Consider the following 22018-nt stretch of genomic DNA (forward strand, 5'->3'; position numbering starts at 1 on the left):
GGATCTAGTTTATGAATTTTAACAAAATATTAAAAAAAAAAAGGGGGGAAGAGGAAAGACAAATGTGGTGGGTAAGAGTTGGAGATAGAAAGATAGAAATAACTGGAAGGAGACAAAGAAAAACGGTAGATAAGGGGGTGGATAAGAGAAAAACAAAACAGGTAGAAAGGGGAGGGAAGAGAAAAACAGGTAGAAGGGAAACGAGATAGATAAGAGAAGGGGGAGGGTTGAGGAAAAAGGAAGAATAAGTAGAAATGGGGATTAGCCAGAAAGTGAAAAGCATTCCCTTTTTTTTTTGTTCCTGATTCTCAAACGTTAAATAATTTTTGAATTTTTTTTCCTGATTCTCAAACGTTAAATAATTTTTGAATTTTTTTTTCCTGATTCTCAAACGTTAAATGATTTTTGAATTTATTTTTTTTGTTCCTGATTCTCAAACGTTAAATGATTTTTTAATTTTTTTTTTTTTGTTCCTGATTCTCAAACGTTAAATAATTTTTTAATTATATTTTTTTTGTTCCTGATTCTCAAACGTTAAATAATGTTTGAATTTTTTTCTTTTTTGTTCCTGATTCTCAAACTTTAAATAATTTGTGAAATTTTTTTTTGGTTTTGCATAATTTAAAAAAACAAAAAAACAAAACAAAAAAAAACACAACACATAATATGAACATCAATTATACACAGAGGTTCCCCCCATTTTTTTTTTTCTTTTTTTTAAATGTGTTAACCACGACAAGCTTTTTGCATGGAAAAAGATGTGGAGGAAAGCGTGTGTGTATAGGGGGGGGGAGCAGTTGTCAAGTGGTTAGTGGTGATAAGAATGTAAGGGTCTCGCCGGAACGGGGTACAAGATACACGGATTTTTAGAGATCAGAGATCTCAATCGTCAGCTTTTTTCCTAGTTGGACGGAAAATATAGCCAAGGGTATAGAAAATGACGATCGTTACATGTCCGAGAAAATAAATGGAGGCCCAGTAGCGGATGGTTTCTTGCCACGAGAGCAGGAGGAAACCCATACAGTTGTAGTCGAAACCTCGCATCCGGAAAAACCAGCATAGAGAATCGAAAATTTTTTGTTTTTTTGTTGGTCGTTCATCCCTGAACGCGTTGATCATGGCCCTCTCTGCCATCAAAATGGGAGGAACCGTCAGGAAACTCATGTAGTAACCAGGATCGACACCATGCCAGTAGGCACTCACCCCCATCGTTAGGGATACCCTAAAAATATAAGAAAGAAAGAGGTCATTTACAGAAGACAATACAATGTTGAGGTGTAATATATAAATACAAACGGATATACGTATATATAAGTGGAACGAGTTTCAACCTGTTTAATAATACAACTTATATTTTTTATTATATTGCAATCTTACTTGCGTCTGTGCAGTTCAATAGAAATTCAGTATAACATGGCATTTCAGGAAGAAAATTTCTATTCAGACGTTTAACCTTAATTGAAATGTGCGTTGTTAGTAAGGACTATATAGCAGAAAAAAAAAAGTTAAAAGGTACATAATGTTGCAGATCGAAGGAAACGGCTCCTGGTTTTTAGTTAGAAATGAAGTAAATTAGGATCAAATATTATTATTAGGGCTAGGACAACAGCATATTCTTTTCATTGTTTTGACTCTCGATTCTTGAGTGTGTATCCATTGATATCTTATATGCTTTTTATAGAGTGATGTGGTTATCGGTTGATTAACTGTATCTGTGTCAGATATATACTCGAGAGCCAAAACAAGGATAAGAATATTCTGTTGTCATGATCTTAATCTATAATATAAATCTCACCTGTCTGTTTAAATGTATCTATGTCTGCCTAAAACTTTTGACAGAGGCGACGGATTTTTACGAGATCGATATCATTTTGAAGCATGATCCTTCGGATGGCATGTCGAAAAATTGGCTAAAAACATTAATTCCTTTACCCTCAACTGGGCACTTTTCTACAGGGAGGAATCGCTTTTTCCGCAGATATTTTCGAAAGTCATCCCCTCTTTTTGATTGACTAGCCTTAATTCAAACATTCGTCACTTCCAGTTTGGTGATGGATGCAACAGCAAAGACGTCACGTTTTTTTTTTTTTTTTCATTCTTTTCCTCCTTCGCAGGACAGGTTTAAGCCTGCCTACTACCACCTTTTTTTTTGTTGTTCAACACACACTTCCAAACACCCGGGCAATGCCGGGCACCTAGGCTAGTTACAACAAATATTTTTGTAATTTATACATTTGATCTCATGGCATTTTCGTTCATTGTAGTTTGTTTCCTTTGAGCTACATTTGGCATAGGTGGAGTGACCTCTGCAGATGTCTGATGTCAAAAGTTTTTACATTTAAAAGATCTGGGATGCATATTACTACAGGTTCTATATTATATCCAATTTTAATTTTTTTCTGATTTGGGATATGTTGAATGTGAGATTGTATGTGCTTGTGAGTATCTTTTCATTATTTTTCCTTATAAAAATTCTTTTATGTGGTTGACTAGCCTGGGTGCCCGGCATTGCCTGGGTGTTTGTAGGTGTATTGAGCAAAAATAAGAAAAAAAAAAGAGTGGTAGTAGGCAGGCAGGATTGAACCTGTTATGCAAAGTCAGAAAAGAAAGGGAAAGAAAATCTGACATCTTGCCACTACTCCATGACGTGACCGGAAGTTCAGAATGTTAAAATTAGGCAAAGTCAATCCAACCGATACGATGACTTACAAAAATGGTTCGCAAAAAATCGCCCCTTCCCCCTTGTAGAAAATTGTCCAGTTGACGTTAAAGGAATTAATGTTTTTGGTCAATTTTTTTTATATTTGTCGTCCGAGACGTCAAGCCAGAAAATGATACTAATCTCGTGAAAATCCGTCGCCTTTGTCAAAAATTTTAGGCGGACAAACATGCATGCACACTTACATTTAAACAGACAGGTGAGATTTATATTATAGACTAGCGAGAAGTACCCGGCGTTGCCCGGGTGTTTGGAGGTGTGTGTGGAAACTCCGGGGATGGGAGGGGGGGGGGGGTTAAAAAAAAACAAAAAAAACAGTAAGTATGAGGATCGAACCCGAACTGTTGAGGCAAAGTTGTAAATTAAAGTGTGAAAAAAAAAAACGTGCGACGTTAACCATTGCCCCACCGCGAGATGCTAACGGAAACACATTTGAATTTATTTGATTACTTGGATTTGGTAGGTGCCCATTTTAACGAGTTATGAGGTCAAGCTTGACTGCGGGATAGTATTTCATTTACTGTGGGAATGCTTTCCAAGATGTTATAGGAAAAAGACTAACCCACATACAGCGAGCGACAAATGTTGAATATTTATCTTCCCGAAATTGGGCAAATTAAATAGACAGGCGAGCTTCGTTGTTAACTGTGAGATATTACGATTTATATGTGATATAAAAAGTTTTAAAAAGTTGTGAAGCGACCGACCACTTCTCTGAAAAAAGCCTTTTGTAGACATACAGAAAAAGCGAACACACATACATACATTTTCGCTTTTATATCTATAGATAACTCCTTTGTTCTGAATTTCTAAGTCTCTGCTTCTGATGATTAACTCCCTTTGATTTAGTTTTTTATGTGGACGAGTTTTCATATCAGAGTTACGGAAAGTTTTCATATTGTTTCTATTTTAGATTTTTTCGTTTCAGTTTTTATTAATAAATTACCATAATTTTTTTTTTTTTTTTTTGGATAAGTTTTGATATAGGAGTTTCTTCCTTCATATTCTATTACATAGAATCTGGTGAATTCCGTGCTTTCTTCACTCTCCAAGTCAGTGAGCATATTGTTTTTTGGGCCAAGATCACAGTGTAGTATCTGTTCTGATGCTACACTTTACTTTTTCTGTCGTTGATCAGTGGAGGAAGAATCCTTCATGACCGAGACGCTTTTTATTTTTGTTCCTATCCAGAGTGGCCATTTTTGTAGAGCTGGATTCCCCCCCACCATTAAAAACCGACCTTGTGTCTAACTCTGCCCTCAGAGAAGCAAGTAAGTAGGTCTGTATTTTTTTTTTTTTTTCACTACTTGTGCTTCCCACCCATCCCGGAGCCTGATACTGGGACCTGTCAAGAGGGAGACCCAATCACCTAGACAGGTCAGGGCTATACTCAATCAAGTGAGAGATTCTAAGAATCTGTTACCAAATTCATTCACTACCCAAATCTTAAGTGACCCTTAGCTAATGCCGTCTATCGTTGACTTAAAGTGTTACATAATTTCTCCGTATTATATTTGGAGGGAAAATTACTGTTTAATATTTTCATTTGCTTTTGGTCTTTTAGTAATGTGATCGGCTGATTGGTCAAATCGGGTCCCTCAAACCTTCTGTCTAATCCGGGTAAAAGCGCCAAAGTAGTGTGTTGGGAATTGGAGGTGCTTAACCCCAACCTCCAAGTCCCTCAATCACAGGTTCCTACCCACAGTCAATAGGTGGCCTCATTGCAGTAAACTTTTACTCTCCGCAGGATGTGTGTGTGTGTGTGTGTGTGTGTGTCTGCATATTCTAATACGCCATTAAAAAGGCCACAAAGCCAATGGGGAGGAAGTTGGTTACCAAGACACACAAAAGCGATTAAAAATAGGATTGGTAATTAAGCTGTGGCAGTGAGTGGGACAAAAGAGATTGGACAATAGAGGTCCATATACAGGGTGACCTTTAAAAAAAAAAAAAAAAAGAGAGAGAAGAAACAGGAATTTTTAAAGTACATACTGGCAGACATGAGTAAGTGACCTTGAGCAAGTGGCAATACTGTGAGACTGTGAGAGCAAGGAAACATTTTGCCATTTTAGAACCCATGGATCACTGGTTCGAGGTTGCTCCAGTTCTGTCCAAACTTTACAATAAATGCCTTAACAGATTTTGTTTTCCCGACTGCTGGAAAACCGCCTCTGTGGTACCAGTCTTCAAGAATTCTGGTGAAAGAACTGACCCACTAAATTATCACTCCATTAGCCTCCTCCCGCTTTTCGCCAAAATATTTGAGTCCTTAGTTAATCAAACCCTAGTCCAGCACCTAACAGCTGCTAAACTCCTGACTGACAAACAATATGGATTCAGGCAAGCCCGTTCAACAGTAGATATCTTAACTGTAGTTTCTGAACGTATATACCGTTCATTGGATAAAACAGGGGAGGGTAGAGCGGTGGCCCTTGATATATCTAAGGCTTTTGACAGGGTATGGCACGATGGTCTTCTAAGGAAAATTAGATCATATGGAATCACTGGAAGAATTCATAATGTAATTAAATCCTTCTTAAGTAATAGAAAAATCAAAGTTGTCCTCGACGGTCGTACATCCAAACAATATGACATAAATGCGGGAGTACCTCAGGGGTCTATCCTTGGACCTCTATTATTCCTGATATTCATAAACGACCTTCCTGATAAAATTGTATCGAAGATGGGTATATTTGCCGATGACACCACTCTCTATAACAGATATGAGGGGAAAACAAATCAACACATATCCAAGGAAATGGCAGAAACACTAGAGGATGACCTCCAATCCGTAGTGGAATGGGGACAAAAATGGTTGGTCACATTCAATGCTGCTAAGATTAAGCTTGTTTCCTTCAATAACTACAAGAAACCTTCTCTACCACCAATAGCAATGGCCAAGAACACATTGCCTGAAAGTACTTCTTTTAAACTCCTCGGCCTAACGTTTACAGGGAATATGAACTGGAATAGATACATTGAGAGCATTGCCAAGGCTGCTGCAAGGAAGGTTGGCTCCCTCTACCGTGCTAGAAAACTACTTACACCTGACAGTATCCTATACCTCTATAAGGCAACCATTCACCCATGTATGGAGTACTGTTGTCACATCTGGGCTGGTGCATCTGCTGCTTATCTCTCGCTCCTGGACAGGGTTCAAAAGAGAGTCGCCAACATGATAGGTCCTGAACTGTCATCTAGGCTTCAGCCTCTGTCCCATCGACGAGATGTTGCATCCCTCTGCCTGTTCTACAAATACTTTAATGGTGAATGCTCTGACGAACTGCAAACACTTGTACCTCCCCGACGTAACTACCCCCGACAAACCTGACAAGCTACTAAGTCTCATCCCTTTACAGTAGAGATCCCTAGGTGCAAGAAAACCTTTTACTCCAATAGTTTCTTCCCCAGAACTGCGGGTCTTTGGAACTCCCTTCTGGGATTCTGCTTTCCCAACTGCAATGATATGCAGAAGTTCAAGTGTAATGTTAACAAACATCTTTCTACTCTTCTCCCTTCATAATGACCCCGCTAATTAAGTCCCTGATAGTAGCTCCCTGCTTCAAAGTGGCACTGTGCCTTGTTTGGGGTGAAAATTGAATAAAAAAAAAAAAAAAAAAAAAAAAGAATGAAGCAACATCACACACTACATGGCAATCATTAAAGGCTTTACGAGAATTATTTGGTAATTGCATAATCCTAAGATTTGGTAATGTTGTCTGGACCCCAAGGTCGCCAGATTTATCAGTTTGTAATTTTTTATTGTGGGTTTATTTTAAGAGTAAAGCTTACACAACTCACCTGAGAACTATGGATGAATTAAAACAGAGAATCCATGATGTTGCAGCAGTCAATGTGAAATCTTAACAGCAGATTTTTAAGAACCATATCTCTCTCTATATATATATAAGGCAAAACGGCTGCACACGTTTTTGCATGTCCAAGAAAGGCTTTTTTTCGCAGGGTTCTCTTTTTTAGAACATTTTATATACTCCTTAAATTATAATATCTACGATTTGTGAACGGAGGTCGTCTCTATCTTTTATTCGAGCGACTTTTACAAAATTCATGCTATTCCATCCTCTGGCGTGTTTGTTTGTGTTTTTCATATAAAAGCGGAACTAATCGAAAGCGAAGGTAGCTTCCTGGCTTTTTCTACCAGGGACGTCCAGAAAGCTATTTGCTTTGATCAATGTTGGGGAAACCCCTCATATCAGAGAATTGCTATTCATTTGGACACTCCCCTTTTTGTGGGGAGCTGGTTTTCCCCAACATTGTGGGGAAACAAATAAATAAAACGACGGAAAGCTGAACTAACGTTCATTTCTACACCTGCGTGAATACATTCACTTAGCAAGTCAACTTTTTGATTAACATCGCTAAATTTGAACGCTTTTCACTTATGGTTTCATAGCCTAGCGGTAAGATGTCACGTTTTCTTTCACTTTTTTTTTTGGTGCTCAACACACCTCCAAACACCCGGACAACACCGGGTACCCCCGCTAGTTCATATAGAAAGATGCAATCTACAGGACTTTTTCTTTTTTTTTTTTAAAAATGAAAATTCCATCATCGTTTCTTAAATGGCATGGTTCAAGGTTTCAATTAATAAATAAAATACTTTTCTTCCATCATTCTTGTTAAAATGTTCCCATTCTTTTTGAGTCACCCTATATTTAGTGTTAGTTTTGCGACAGTTTACAACAGTTTGGGACAATTTACAAATAGCCCAGAGTTGCAACTGTTGAGGACAGTTTCCATTTGGAGACAGTTGAAGGCAGATAGAGATGAACCGACATTAACCAAAGACAAAGGGGCTTCACCAGACGATGTAGATGTCGACATTAGCGTCTAGAGCAGAGGTTCTCAACAGGTGGTAAATTTACCCCTGGGGTAAAAAATTATATAGTCAGGGATAAATAATTGAAGTACCCGATATTTAAAAAAAAAAATTATTTCTTTTTATATTGTATCTTAGAAACATAATACAAATACATAACTTTCTATTTAGAAAAGTTTTTTTATTTTTGTGATACAAAGCTTATTTTTGACTGTTTTTCTGTCACTTTATGATGGCCATGAATTTTTTTGTATGGGAATAGGGAGTAAATGGAAAAATGTTGAAATCTGCTGGGCCCTTCAGCCTCATTTTCTTTCTCACCTTGAGCCGGAACTTTCTTTAGGGAGGGACTTTTCTCTCCTCTAACCATTTTCTCTATTTAAGCAAAAGCACAATCGCCTATCCATCCTCTCAAATCTCAGGAATTCTCGCGGTTAGTCTCACCCTCTTTCCCATAAAAGCAACCACGTCTACCGCTTCTTCTTCCTCTCTTTCTCTCCCAGCCCCCCGTGTGTTGACAGCAAACAGAACAGACTTTCTGTCTTTTAGAGGTGAGTGCATTCGAAGAATTACTACTACAAATATATAAAACCAAAGGGTCAATGATGGAGGAAAGGTTTAAAATGGCCGGTTTTGAGGATCACTGATAGCACAGACACATAGTGCAACTGATATCTATGGAATGTGCCGGAGTTTGTGTTTTGTTAAACCCACAAGAGAAGAAAAAACAAGAGAACAGTTTTTAGTTACCTGAAAGACTTGAAAGGCACTCTGCGGTAGACAATATTGGCCAGCCAGTACTGCACGGATTTGTTCCAGCTTCGCAGGGCCTCCTTCGTTGTTGGAGCCAACTCACAACCCCAGATGTAAAGATTGTTTATGCACTCAAAATTGTATTCCACCTCAGACTTGGGCTGAGATTTCCTAAAAAGTTAAAAATGCATTTTTATAATTTTTACTTAAAAAAAAAAAAAAGAAAAAAATTAAATAAAAGGAAAAAAAAAAAAAAGTTCTGGTCCAAAAACAAAAAAACTAAAATAAAAATCTGTATGCGACAAAACAAAAATATCATATCCCAAATATTTACGTAAATTGATCAAGTAGTTTTATTTTCATAAAGAGAATAATTTCTAGGAAATTAATGTCTGTTTAAATGTATGTATGTCTGCCTAAAACTTTCAACAAAGGCAATGGATTTTTACAAGATCGGTATCGTTTTGAAGCTAGACTCTTCGGACGACAAATATAAAAAAATTGACTGAAAACATTAATTCGTTCACCCTCAACTGGGCACTTTTCTACAAGGAGGTGGGGTCGCTTTTTTCGGTAATATTTTCGAAAGTTGTTCCCTCTTTTCGATTGACTAGTCTTAATTTAAACCTTCGCTACTTTTGGTTTGGCGATGGACGCAACAGCAAAGATGTCACTTTTTTTTCACGTTCTTCTCCTTCATGGTACAGGTTCGAGTCTGCCTACTACCACTTTAAAAAAATTTTTTTTTCTTTTTTTTAATTTTTTTTGCTCAACGTACATCTAAACACCTGAGCAACCCCAGGACCCCAGCCTAGTTACAACATAAAATTGTTTTAAAAATAGTGGACAAAACAGTCGCTCTTTGATTACTCATAAAATTTGATTTTCTTATTTAAAAATAAAACTACTTGATCACTTTACATGATTTTTGGAATATGATATTTTCGCTTTGTCATGGGTACATACATCATACAGATTTTTCTTTATTTGGATTTTTTTTAATATAGGGAAAATTTTGGACAAGAAAAAAAACAAAAAAACAATCAGAATTCAAAGACAGACCTCTATCAAGGTCATTCGCAAAATATTTTATCAAAATATTTTATCAAAATATATTATCAAAATATTTTATCAAAATATTTTATCAAAATATTTTATCAAAATATTTTATCAAAATATTTTATCAAAATATTTTATCAAAAATACAAGGCTGTGAGCAGTCAATGGGAAAAAAGCTAAAACTGAGCTTCAATTGATGGTCACTCCTACCCGTAAAACATTCAAAACAAACACTCGTCTAGCTACAACCACTGTCAACAATTTCTATCTGAAATGGAAAACTTACGTTAAATCTATATCCAAGGTTGCAAGAAAAAAATGTTTGGATCATTCTACTACTTTAGAAGTTATTTAACTCCTGGTGCAATCTCCTACCTGTATAAAAGCCAAAGTGCACATTTCTTGCTTGAACAAAATTGACTCTAAAATATAGTAGGCAATGTCCTTTTTACCTCTTTCTTACAGAAAAGACATTGAGAGTATCTCTGCTCTATCGTGACTAATGCCAGTTGCTTGATTGAATTTCAAATCTATGACCCTCCCCCCAACATTTGTCTAACTAGAACCATTCAACAATTTCCTTTACTCTCTCTTTTTCTCTCTCTAAAACTAAACAAAAATTCCATGAGCAAAATTCTTTTAGAACTTCCTGTCTGTGGATCACAATACTGTAGGACTACTTTCTGACTAACTATAACATGGTTGCTTTCAAGACGAATGTAAACAAGTTTTTGTAGAGATGTCCCTTTAAGTATTCAATTTTTGACCAATTTCTATCGATGTTGTCTTACTCACCCTCATTAACTCTTATCCTTGAGAGACATTTGGACCTTGATAAGTGATGACTATCTTTAAAAAAGATCAACTGGGGGGAGGGGGGAGTCACATACATATGCAAGTATGCGTTTAGAGGGCAGCACGAAAAACAACTTGAATGATAATATGCTTGTGATAAGTAGTAAAAAAAAAAACAAAAAAAAACATGCATAATATAAATATCACCTGTTTGTTTAAATGTATGTTTAGATATCTGCCTAAAACTTTTGACAGAGGCAACAGATTTTCACAAGATCAGTATCATTTTTAAGCTCGACCCTTCAGACGATAAATTAGCTAAAAACATTAATTCCTTCACCCTCAACCGGGTACTTTCCTACAGGAAGGGGGGGCGCTTTTTTCGTCGATATTTTCGAAAGTTACCACCTCTTTTCGATTGCTAGCCTTAATTTAAACCTATGTCACTTCCGGTTTGGCGATAGGTGCAACAGCTAACGTGTCATTTTTTTTTTAATTTTCACTTTCTTTTCCTCCTTCGTGGTATGGGTTCAAGCCTGCCTGCCTGCCTACTACCACTTTTTTTTTTGTGCTCGCAATTTTCCTTGTTCTTGTTGCTCAACCAACATCCTTACACACACACACACTTTCTTTTCCGCTTTCACATATGGGTTCAAGCCTGCCTGCCTACTACAACATTTGTTTTGCTCAACACACACCTACAAACACCTGGGCAACGCCGGGCACCCAGGCTAGTTTAAGATAATTTAAAAAATATTTAATTAATCAAATATCAATTTTGATAATCAAAAAATTACTGCTGCAGATGTAGTGAATGACCGATTTTTCCATACAAGTTGCACTTTCATATTCTTGCAGCTTATTTAAACAGATGGAATATGCCGAGCAATGATCAAAAATTTTAAATGTTAAAAACAAAAACGAAAAAAAAAAACATGATAGAAAACATTGTATCAATGAAGAAAAATGGAAATACAAATAAACATTTTTTTTAATCAACCAACTGTAAGTTTTACGAATCATTTCTTTGGTAAAATAATGTATAGCAATATATCAAAACATTTTGTTTTTTTGCGATTTTTTTTCCATAAAAAAGTAACTGTTTTAAGACAGTTTTTTTTTTTTTTGGGGGGGGGTGTACAAACAAAAATATTTTTATGACAAAATGTTTTTTTTCTACTCTTTTCTGTTAAGGTTAGGGAGTAGACTTTTTTTTTTTTTTCGATTATCTGACAAGGATTCGTAAGGAAGTACTCTTTGCAAATGTCTTGTAGGAAATTTTTGTAATCGGTAATATTGTGTTCCAAACTGATGACACCACTCTCCCTGTAAATACCTAACAGTTGCAATGTTGTAGGATTAATTTGCATTTTTGGCAAAATGAAAGAACTTTTTTCCAGCAACTGTAACAATCTGCAAACCCGCTAGATTCATCGTGACAGCTTTAAAATTATTTATTTTTAATAATTTAAATTTTTGCATGATTAAAACTAATATTTTCTTCCAATTTATTAATTGTCGTCTGCTATATTGGCTGAGCATTTCGTCATATTCCAGCAGTTTACATAAGTTGCCAGAATATGCTAAAACAGCATCCGTGGAAAACAGGTCGTTCTCTGGCATACCAACTCACAAAATAGGTTAATCGTCCAATTAATTGAGCTGAAAGATTAATTTCAACTAAAAAAGTCAAAATTAAGAGAAACACCAAATACTCATGCTAGTATATAACAATGTTACTAAACTTAATGTTTAGAATCCTTATTCAAATATTTATTCAAATCCATTACAGAATTTTCATTCTAGAAACCGTCTAAAATTTAAGGCTTAAGGTTGTGTAGCAGGATACATGGCAGGAACAAGACATCATGGAGGATGAGACATTAAAGAACAATGATGCCGCATCACTTGACGATTTCATATTATTCTTAGAAGAGATATGGATATGAAGAGATGTGAAATGGACAGTTCTTTTAAATATAGAGAAGGGCGTTTCATATAATGTTCATTTACAAAGGTTTACAAAACATTACCTTTCGGTAGATGACGAACGAAGAAAAATGCTTACTTATAGCATGAAGATATTTATTCCAGCTGGTTACAATGATGATCAGGTATTCGATGCCTTGCAGAATTACATTGTTTCATCTCCCTTCCTGGTTTGCTTCCGAAAGGGGTGTCAGCTAACTCAACTCTCCCGATTCTCTGTCAAGTCTGAACTCTTCTCCATCTCTCCTCCTGACTGACTAACTTAACTGAATATAATGTATCTATCTTTCTTTGTGACGTCAGAACATGCTCAGATATGGGAATATCTACTCACATGGATTTACATATTACACATGTTACTAAAACGCTTTTGGCAACACAAAGAAAATTCCTTAATTTACATTGTCTGATTCTACTTGCTCTGATCCAATTAGTTGTATCGTTATTTCTAACACAATGCCAACCATCGTATCTAAATTGCAATATGCATTCTTTTTAAATTTTGATTATTGGGTTCGATTCTAGCCTTTTCCTTTAATAAATATTAGTTTCAATCCTATTTACTGTCCCCTTCCATATACAACATTAACATATACAATGTTACTAAACTTAATGTTTAGAATCCTTATTTAAATTTTTATCCAAATCAATTACGCAATTTTCATTCTAGAAATTATCTAAAATTTAAGGCTAAATCTAAAATTTAAAGCTTAAGCTTAAGGGGTCTTAACAAGAAACTGAAGTTTAGATAATATTGCTTGATTAGTGTCTAATTACTATGGATGAAAGTTAATGCAAATCCGAAATATTCAAATCAAAGGTTGAGACCATATTATGACACTACCCCCCCCCAAAAAAAAATGAAGTTTGGGAAATACTTATTAATTAATGTCTAATACCCATGTGTGTGTGTGTAGAAAAAATAAAAAAATAACATCAATTGAGAAATCTTAAAATTAGCTCCTCCTTGTAATATAAATGCTAGAAACTAAGTTATGCTAAGAAAAAAAAAAAAAAAAAAAACTTAATTTATTAAACATAAATGAAGAAATGTTAGTTAACTGCAGACACAAATACTTTCATGCGATTTAAGAGTAGATTAAGTAATATTAAAAAATTGTGAAATAACATTTGGAGATTAAAAACAATATCCAAATAAATGACAAACAATATTATAGCACAACAAAAACAACTTTCCATTACTGAATACAGAAAACAAAAATAAATGAATAAAAATTGTAGAAAAAAAAAACAAAAAAAAAACAATTGTCTATTAGTGATCAAAAAATTACAAACAAACAATAATAACAATAAATTAAACATGGGCAAATATCTCCAATCTCTCCTAGTCTCACCTTGTTCTATCTCAAATGAGACTTCTCATGATCACTGAAACTGCAGTAAAAGTATATTTCAGCATTTATTATATATATATATATATATATATATATATATATATATACTAGTGTGGGTGTCAGGCTGTTTGGAGGTGTGTGTTGAGCAAAAAAAAAAAAAAAGTGATAGTAGAAAGGCAGGCTCAAACCTTTACCACGAAGGACGAAAGGAACGTAAAAAAAAAAAAAAAAAAAAACGTGATGTCTTTGCTGTTGCGACCCCCACCAAATCGGAAGTGACATAGGCTTAAATTAAGGCTAGCCAATCAAAAAGAGGGATGACTTTCGAAAATATTGGTGAAAAAAGCAACCCCTTCCTGTAGAAAAGTGCCCAGTTGAGAGTGAAGAAATTAATGTTTTTAGCCAATTTTTCTGTATTTGTCGTCTGAAGGGTCGAACTTAAAAACGTTACTGATCTTGTGAAAATCCGTTGCCTCTGTCAAAAGTTTTAGGCAGACATGCAAACATACATACATAGATTTATATATTTTCGACCCAAACTAATTAAAAAGCTCGTCCTATCTCTGAATACCCTTCATGTAAAATTTCAAATGTTTAGACCAGAAATTGTCTTTAGTAATTTGGTAGAGACCATAGAGGTAAAAATTTTTTTTAACTTTGACCCCTATTATGACCCCTTAACATTTATTGTTTTGGGCTCAAATCAAATTATTAAGTTAGATCCATGTCCAAGGAAGCTATATCTAAAATTTCAAATATGGACAAATATGGTAATATAGTCCCAAAAATAGAGTATTTTTATTAGCCCTAAAAAAGTTCCGGGGGCACACCCAAGAGTTATCGCAAAGTATAGACAAACAAAATTATATATATAGAAATCAATTAGTTACAACTTTTCAGAAAGTTTTATAAAAATTCAAGAGATCAATTTTTTTTTTTCAATAAACACGAAAGTGTAAATTTTAGCCATTTTAACCCGAAAGGCACCCCTACTGGTGCAACCGGAGTTTTCCCGGGAAATCCTTCTGTTACTTTTTTTACTCATATAATGCTTAATGTTTGTACAAAATTAAAAAAAACTTCCAAGGTGTAGTTATTGAGAAAAGTGAAAACAGACGAACGGACAAATTTTGTCAGGGGATCAAAAATTATTTGCTAGGTAAAAGGTGATGATTTCAAAATCCTCAACGATCAGTCAAGATCATCATTCAGCTGTGCTAATGTTACAGATCTTTTTATGTCAACTAGCTCTATCCTCCATCTTGTAAAGTAAGGTAGATCTTCGTAGGTGAATTGTATCTCATCTGCTAGTTGCTTGAAATCTCCGCACCGAATTGCATCCATGTTTTGGTATCCACGAAAGAACATTGCTGACAATTTCATTCTTAATGCTCTAATGATAAAAAGAATTTGGGTCTTCTCTTTTTTCACATGAAAACCGAAATCTGAAGGTGTTCAAAGTCAGGCAAGCCTAAAATCATGGATTTTAAAATCCTGCTCCAATCTATAATGAGAAGTCTAGCAACTATCTAGGTTAATTACATCTCACAGCGGTTATGAGTTTATGACTTTGGCAAAAGAATTAGAAACTGACAAATTTGACCCACCCTAACATCACATACAGATATCAACTATTAAATACAATACAATACATACTAAAGGTAGGAGTTTTGCTTTGGATGCAAGAGGTCACTGGTTCAAATCCTAGACGTGGCAGTAGGCAAGCAGGCTCGAACCCGTAATGCCAAGGCGGAAAAGAAAGTGAAAGGAAATCTGATGTCTTGGCCGATGTCTCCATGACGCGATCGGAAGTCAAAAGTGTTGAAATTAACCGAAGTCAATCCAACGGTGACGATGACTTGCTACAACCAAGTTTAGGGTGAAAGAATTAATGTTTTTGGCCAATTTTTTTATATTTGTCGTCTGAGACGTCAAGCTTCAAAATGATACTGATCTTGTCAGGCTTCGTCGGTTTTGCAAGACATACAAACATACATACATTTAAACAGACAGGTGAGATTTATATAATAGACAAGGCCGGGTGTTTGGAGGTGTAAAAGAAAAAAAAAAGATAGGATTGAACCCCAAAGCCTTGACGCGAAGGTGGAAACGAAACGGAAAAAAAGTCAGACAGCTAACCGTCTCAGCCACGAGGGAAAGGAACTGATAAGGGTGTTAAGTGAATGTTTATGAAGCGAAATAAACAGGTGCGAAGAAGTGGCGTGGTGTCTGACCTAGTTTTGCGCTGCAAGCCAGATCATTCGCTTTTCGAAGACATGTCGAGCTGGTAAAAGTCGAAAAATTAAATACACACGCGACCCCGGTTCGTAACTCTTAGATATTATCATTTAGACATGATATAAAAAGTTTACAGAAGGAGTGAGCCGACCGATCGCTTCTCGGAAAAAGCCTTTCGCGGACATACACAAAAAATGAACATACATACATACAGATACATTTTCGCTTTTATATATATATATATATATATATATATATATATATATATAGACTAGCGTTGCCCGGGTGTTTGGAGGTGTGTGTGTAGGGGCGGGGGGTAAAGAACTTCTTAAAAAATCGGAAAAACCCAAACAAAAAAAACAGCTAACGAACGTAAAACTTCTTTATAAAAAATAGGACAAACAAACACTCTCCCCACCAAAAAGACGGCGTTGCCCGGGTGTTTGGAGGTGTGTATGTAAGGGGGAAGTGCCAAAGAATAAGCGAATTAATAAACCTGTTTAAACTTTTTAAAAAAAAATCAGAAAAAACAAAACAAATAAAACAGCGAATCGATGTAAAACTTCTTTAAAACAATCGGATAAATAAAAACCCAAAAAAAGGAAAAAAGAAAAACCCAAAAAAAGGAAAAAAAAAAAACAAACAAAAAAACATAGTGACAAGCGAAAAAAATGGTAAAATAACCTCGTTTAAATATTAAATGTTTAAAAATTGAGAAAAAAAGTATATCTGATAACTGGGATTGAACCTGAAATCTTTAGATAACGACGCTGTCACTTAACCCATCGCACTATAGACACGTGGATTAAAGTAGGTCTGTTTTTATAACATTTAAAACGATTTCCATGTACAACGTCTTTTGCGCGTATTGACGCATGCGTAAAGCCATCTTGTCATTAAGATACCATTTTTTTTCACCCCTCCCTGTAAAAAAGAGCCGTTAAGGATGAAGGAATTAATGTTTTTGCCCAATTTTTCGATATTTGTTGTCCAAGATGTCAAGCTTCAAAATGATACCGAACTCGTGAAAATCCGTCGCCTCTGTCGAATGTTTTTGTGAGACATACAAACACACACACATTTTCGCTTTTATATATATATAGACTCGCCTGGGTGCCCGGCGTTGCCCGGGTGTTTGTAGGTGTTGTGTGTTGCGTAATGCGCCAGAGGTAAAGGAGGTTTAAAAAAACATATGGCGCCTTATCAATGCGCCCATCGCGATTGTGGTGTCACAGATGGTCGAAATAAAGTCTTTTATGTGACATCGTTGACGCGAGGTTTGAATAACTTGCAAAAATATCAGCAAAAAAAATCGACCCCTCCTTGTAGAAAAGTGCCCAGTTGAGGGTGAAGGAATTAATGTTTTTAGCCAATTTTTTTATAATTGTCGCCCGAAGGGTTGAGCTTCAAAAGGATACAAATCTCGTAAAAATCCGTCACTTCTGTTCAAAGTTTTAGGCAGACATACAAATATACATACATACATTTAAACAGACAGGCGAGATTTATATTATAGACTAGCGGGGAATACCCGGCGATGCCCGGGTGTCTTGAGGTAAATCAAAACTCGGGGAGGGGGGGGGTTAAATAAAAAAAATGTTTTGGTAGGTAAGTATGAGAATCGAACCCGTACCCTTGAGTTGGAAATTAATGTGTGAAAAACAAACCGGGCGACGTTACCCATCAGGCCACCGCGACATACATACCCAGGTTTGAATTTATTTATTGAACTATAAAAACAGGCGTGCGCAATAAAAGTTAACTCTGCGGCTTCCATTTGACCTAATTAAGAAGGTCAAATAGAAGTCACGCAGTTGTTTACCCAAGTTTGACTGTTTTTGTTTTTTTCCCCCAACAGATGTTGGGGGGAGGGGAACCAGCTCCCAATTGTCCAGATTGAATAACAATTGTCTGACGTACAACATTGATCAAAGCTGATTGCTTCTGGACATTTCCCGGCGCAATGCCGAGAACGTTGTTCGTTGTTAACTTTGAATTAGTTTCGCTTTTTATACAAAAAAGCCTCATCAACATGCGAGAAGCCAAAATAGCAATAATTTTGTAAAAGTCGGCGTAAATAAATCTAGATGCGACGCACTTTCCCAAATCGTACATATTATTATTTAGGACCCATATAAACAGTTGTAAGCGATCGTAACGACATCGGAACCGTGTGCGAGAAAAGCCTTTTGAAGACATACACGAAATGGTCACACACATTTTGCCTTTTATATATATAGACTAGCGAGGGGGGTGGGGCCCGGCGTTGCCCGGGTGTTTGTAGGTGTGAGTGTTTTTGTGTAAATGAAAAGAAAAATCATTGGTTGTTTTTGAAAAAAAAAAAAAAAAAAAAAAAAAAAAAAAACGAAGACTTGACGCGCAGTTGGAAAATAGTAAAGTGTGAAAAAAATAACATGCGCCCATTTTTGATGAGTTATTGATGTGAACTTTGAGTGCTGACAGTGTTTTATTTACCGCGAGTCTGTTGGCTTCTTTTTTTTTATACGAAAAAGCTTAATGCACATGCGGCAATCGTAAGCAATAGCTATTCTGCAGTTAACATTTTCTACGGGACACTTTTTAATGAGGTCAATAAACCAGTTTGTTTGTTTTTACCTAACTTTGGGGAAAACAAGCTCCCTGTTTATTAGGGGAAGTGTCTCGTCTCGAAATGAAAGCAACCATCTGATTGAACATAAGTCGACACTGACCAAATGTTAAATCGCTTTCTAAAGACCACTGGCTGTGGGCCAGTGATTCGAATTGAGTTTCGCTTTTTTTATACCGAAAAACGAAAGTAACACGTGCTGATCCGAAAATGTTGAATATTTAACGTTTCAAAGTCAGGCAAATTAAACAGAGAGGCGACCACCATTGTTAAGTCATAGATATTATCATTTAGGCGTGATATAAAAAGTTTTAAGAAATTGTAAGGCGACCAATCGGTTCTCTGAAAAAAGCCTTTCCTAGACATACATAAAAAGCGAACATACATTTTTGCTTTTATATATATACTAGCGAGGTGTACCCGGCGTTGCTCGGGTGTTTGGGGGGGGGGGGTTAAAAAAAAAAGTAAGTATGAGGATCGAACCCGAACTCTTGAGGCAAAGTTGTAAATAAAAGTGTGAAAAAAAAAAGAAAAAAAAAAAAAGTGCGATGTTAACGATTGCCCCACCGCGAGATGCTAACGGAAACACGTTTGAATTTATTTAATTACTTGGATTTAGCAGGTGCCCGTTTTAAATGAGGTCAACTTTTGACTGCGGGATAGTATTCATTTACTGCTGAATTTTTTTTCCCCCCCCGAAGATGTTATAGGAAAAAGACTAAGCCAACATGCGGCGAGCGACAAATATTGAATATTTATCTTCCCGAAATCGAGCAAATTAAATAGAAAGGCGAGCTTCGTTGTTAAGTGTGAGATATTACGATTTGTATGTGATATAAAAAGTTTTAAAAAGTTGTGAACCGACCGACCGCTTTTCTGAAAGAAGCCTTTTGTAGACACACAAAAAGTGAACACACATACATACATTTTCGCTTTTCTGTTTATAGATATATAGATGACTTACCAGAATGTTTTATTATAATTTTAAATTATTTTTATACATTTTATAGGAAAAAAATGCCCTTTCATAACAATACACACAATACAATACTATATTATACACGTAACATACAAGAATTACAAATATACATAGATTTTAAATACGTGTACTCACACTTTGTGAAGTGCTTGCAGATCTGAGGGTCCCTGCCCACATTGCGGCTGGCTAATGGCTGGATAAGCACCGTAAGCGCCCATCATGCAGGAACATTCGGCCAAAATCCAAGCAATATACAAACGCCAACGGAAGACACAGAACATTGGCAACATATAGAACAACCGGAACCATAACGGTTCCTCATAAAATGCGTCCGTTTTTACATACTGCAGAAGAGAAAGAGAAATGATGACAAAGATTATAAACATTGAGTTATAGAGCAGGTATTACTATAATATCTCCCCATATATAAAACAAAGATGTCTGTATGTATTGCAACATTAGTTAAATTAATCCTTACATTTCATGAGTGATATTTTTTTTTTTAATTCAAACATCTCTCAGCAATATATTAAACCACTTCTGAAGAATGGATAAACCATAAAACTGCAGTAAAATGTTAAATAAGCCAAATATACTATTATTTCTTGTTGTAAAGCTTCATCAGAAAAGGTATTGAGTCTTTCATCTGTACAAATTCAACTGTCCACAGTCTGCTTGATTTCAGATTTCATATCTGATTGACTGTCTCTGGAAAGTTTACTTACATATACATATGTATGCACCTATAAGCTTAGTAGGAGAGAATTCTAGAAGAGTGCTCGATTAAGAAAACTTCAAAATAAAAGCATAATATTTATTTATGTGTTACAGAAGGTCAGAAAAAAACATTGGTACTGTAAGTTTTAAATCCAAAACAGCGAAATACAATTTTCAGGGAGACAGATACAGGGTGGAACGATAAAATTATTGTCTTAGAAAAGACATGATTCCATTTTCATTTGATGAAAATCGGTTTTCTTTCTTTGTTGTAGACCATCTACTAGTTGGCCAGTTGTGTACAAATCCCAAGAGCGATAGGAGCCTTCTATCATGTCTGAAAGTGACACAACGTTCAATGAGTCAGATTGGAGATGTGCCGCTGTACAATTCATGCTCGCTACCGATCAAAGTTTTGACAACAGGACCATTGCCAGCACCCTCAAAATGTAATCCAGTTGGTTCAACGCTTCAGGGCACAAGCTATCAAGTTTCCGGCCACAGTTATGGGCTTTGGTGTGGTTTCAAGTGAGGGTCATATCATGCCACCTCACATTTTCAAAAATGGTTTGAAAGTCAACACCAAAGTGTACCTGGATGTGCTGAAGAGTGTGGTGATCCCCTGGTGCAATCAGGTGGTCCCTGGCAGACCCTGGGTGTAGCAGCAGAACCTGGCGCCCCAAAGAAACTTTAGAAGGAGTGCTACGACTTTGTACCCTTCTCTCACTAGACCCCCCCCTCCTTTCCCAACCTGAACTCGCAGGGCTACTTCATCTGGTCATACATCGAGGACATCACCAACATGACATCCGACAACACCAAAGGCAATCTGATCGCCACCATCCATCAAGTATTCACTGAAATCCCACCATGCTCCCACTTCCAAACCTATATCGAGGCAGTGATTGAGGCTGAAGGCGGCTACATTGAACAGATGTCAGCTCTACTACATAATCAAGTTACCTGAATTAACTTTTTCCATAAAAGTTTTAAAATAAAGCTGTAGTGTTTTCTTAAGGGCAACAAATATATCGTTCCACCTTGTATAAACGAAGGCTGAAGAGAGTCTGACATAGGCGACCAGATATGTGTCCCCTTTATTTGGGTTTAAAAACGACGGTAGCAATGCTTTTTTGTAACACATATATAAATAAATATATATTTTAACACAAAAAATAAAAATAAAAAAAAGCAAAAGAATTAGGTTTATACATATATACTAGCAGGGACGACTAGAATTGCCCAGTTGTAAAATATGCTTAAATATATTTTAATTCACGCAGATTTTGTATTTATTATTATAGAGTCAATTGTTTTATTTTATATAAATATATATATATTAGTAATGATTTTAAAAGTTTAAGAAAAAAAAAAATGGTTTGAGTGCCACCAACGAGAATTGAAACCAAAACAAAACAGTTCCATGATTAAAACTATGTCTACAAGTTAAGCAAAGACTGGCTTTTATATAACTGTACCATTAGGTGTGTCAGAAACTTTGTGAAAATATTGAATAATTCGACCCCCCATGCCTTTCCAAGCTTATAACTACTCCAAAAATGTTAATTCAACCCCTAATTTTTATTTTTCAATTAAAGGAGCAACGACCAAGGTTTCATTAAAAACAAAAAAACAAAAAAAACAAAAAACAATGTGATTTAAAAAAAACAAACTTTACAGTTAAATTTCTAAAAAACACTACTTTTTTGTTTTATATTTAAATATATTATTTATTGATCTTTTATCTTCAATTTGTGATATATAAAACTTTGGTGAGTAAATTAATTATTTACTTTTTAATAGATATTTCAAAATGGGGGGGGGGCGTGAATTTAAAAAAAAATAAAAAGTTTGTCTAAAATATTATATTCGGTTTATTGAAAAGAGCATACAATTTTACATTGACCCTGAAAATATCATAAAAATAGAATCAATAGAAAAATTTTGATAGATTTTTAAAGTTTAA

General features: G+C 35.6%; 1 protein-coding gene across 1 annotated transcript in view; it reads right to left on the bottom strand.

The window, feature by feature from the left end:
* Nucleotides 1–503: 503 nt before the first annotated feature.
* LOC145249559 (membrane-bound acylglycerophosphatidylinositol O-acyltransferase mboat7-like) overlaps nucleotides 504–22018 on the bottom strand; it is a 129695-nt gene continuing 108180 nt past the window's right edge. Inside the window, exons 5-7 of the mRNA XM_080111233.1 lie at nucleotides 19471–19679; nucleotides 8310–8483; nucleotides 504–1222 (exon numbers count right to left, since the gene is read on the bottom strand). Of these exons, the coding sequence (XP_079967359.1) occupies nucleotides 883–1222; nucleotides 8310–8483; nucleotides 19471–19679 (723 nt within the window). The 3' untranslated portion in view covers nucleotides 504–882. The remainder of the gene's footprint in view (nucleotides 1223–8309; nucleotides 8484–19470; nucleotides 19680–22018) is intronic.

The sequence above is a fragment of the Euprymna scolopes genome, chromosome 28 (assembly GCF_053919585.1).
Source record: "Euprymna scolopes isolate OS-2025 chromosome 28, ASM5391958v1, whole genome shotgun sequence".
NCBI lineage: Eukaryota > Metazoa > Mollusca > Cephalopoda > Sepiida > Sepiolidae > Euprymna > Euprymna scolopes.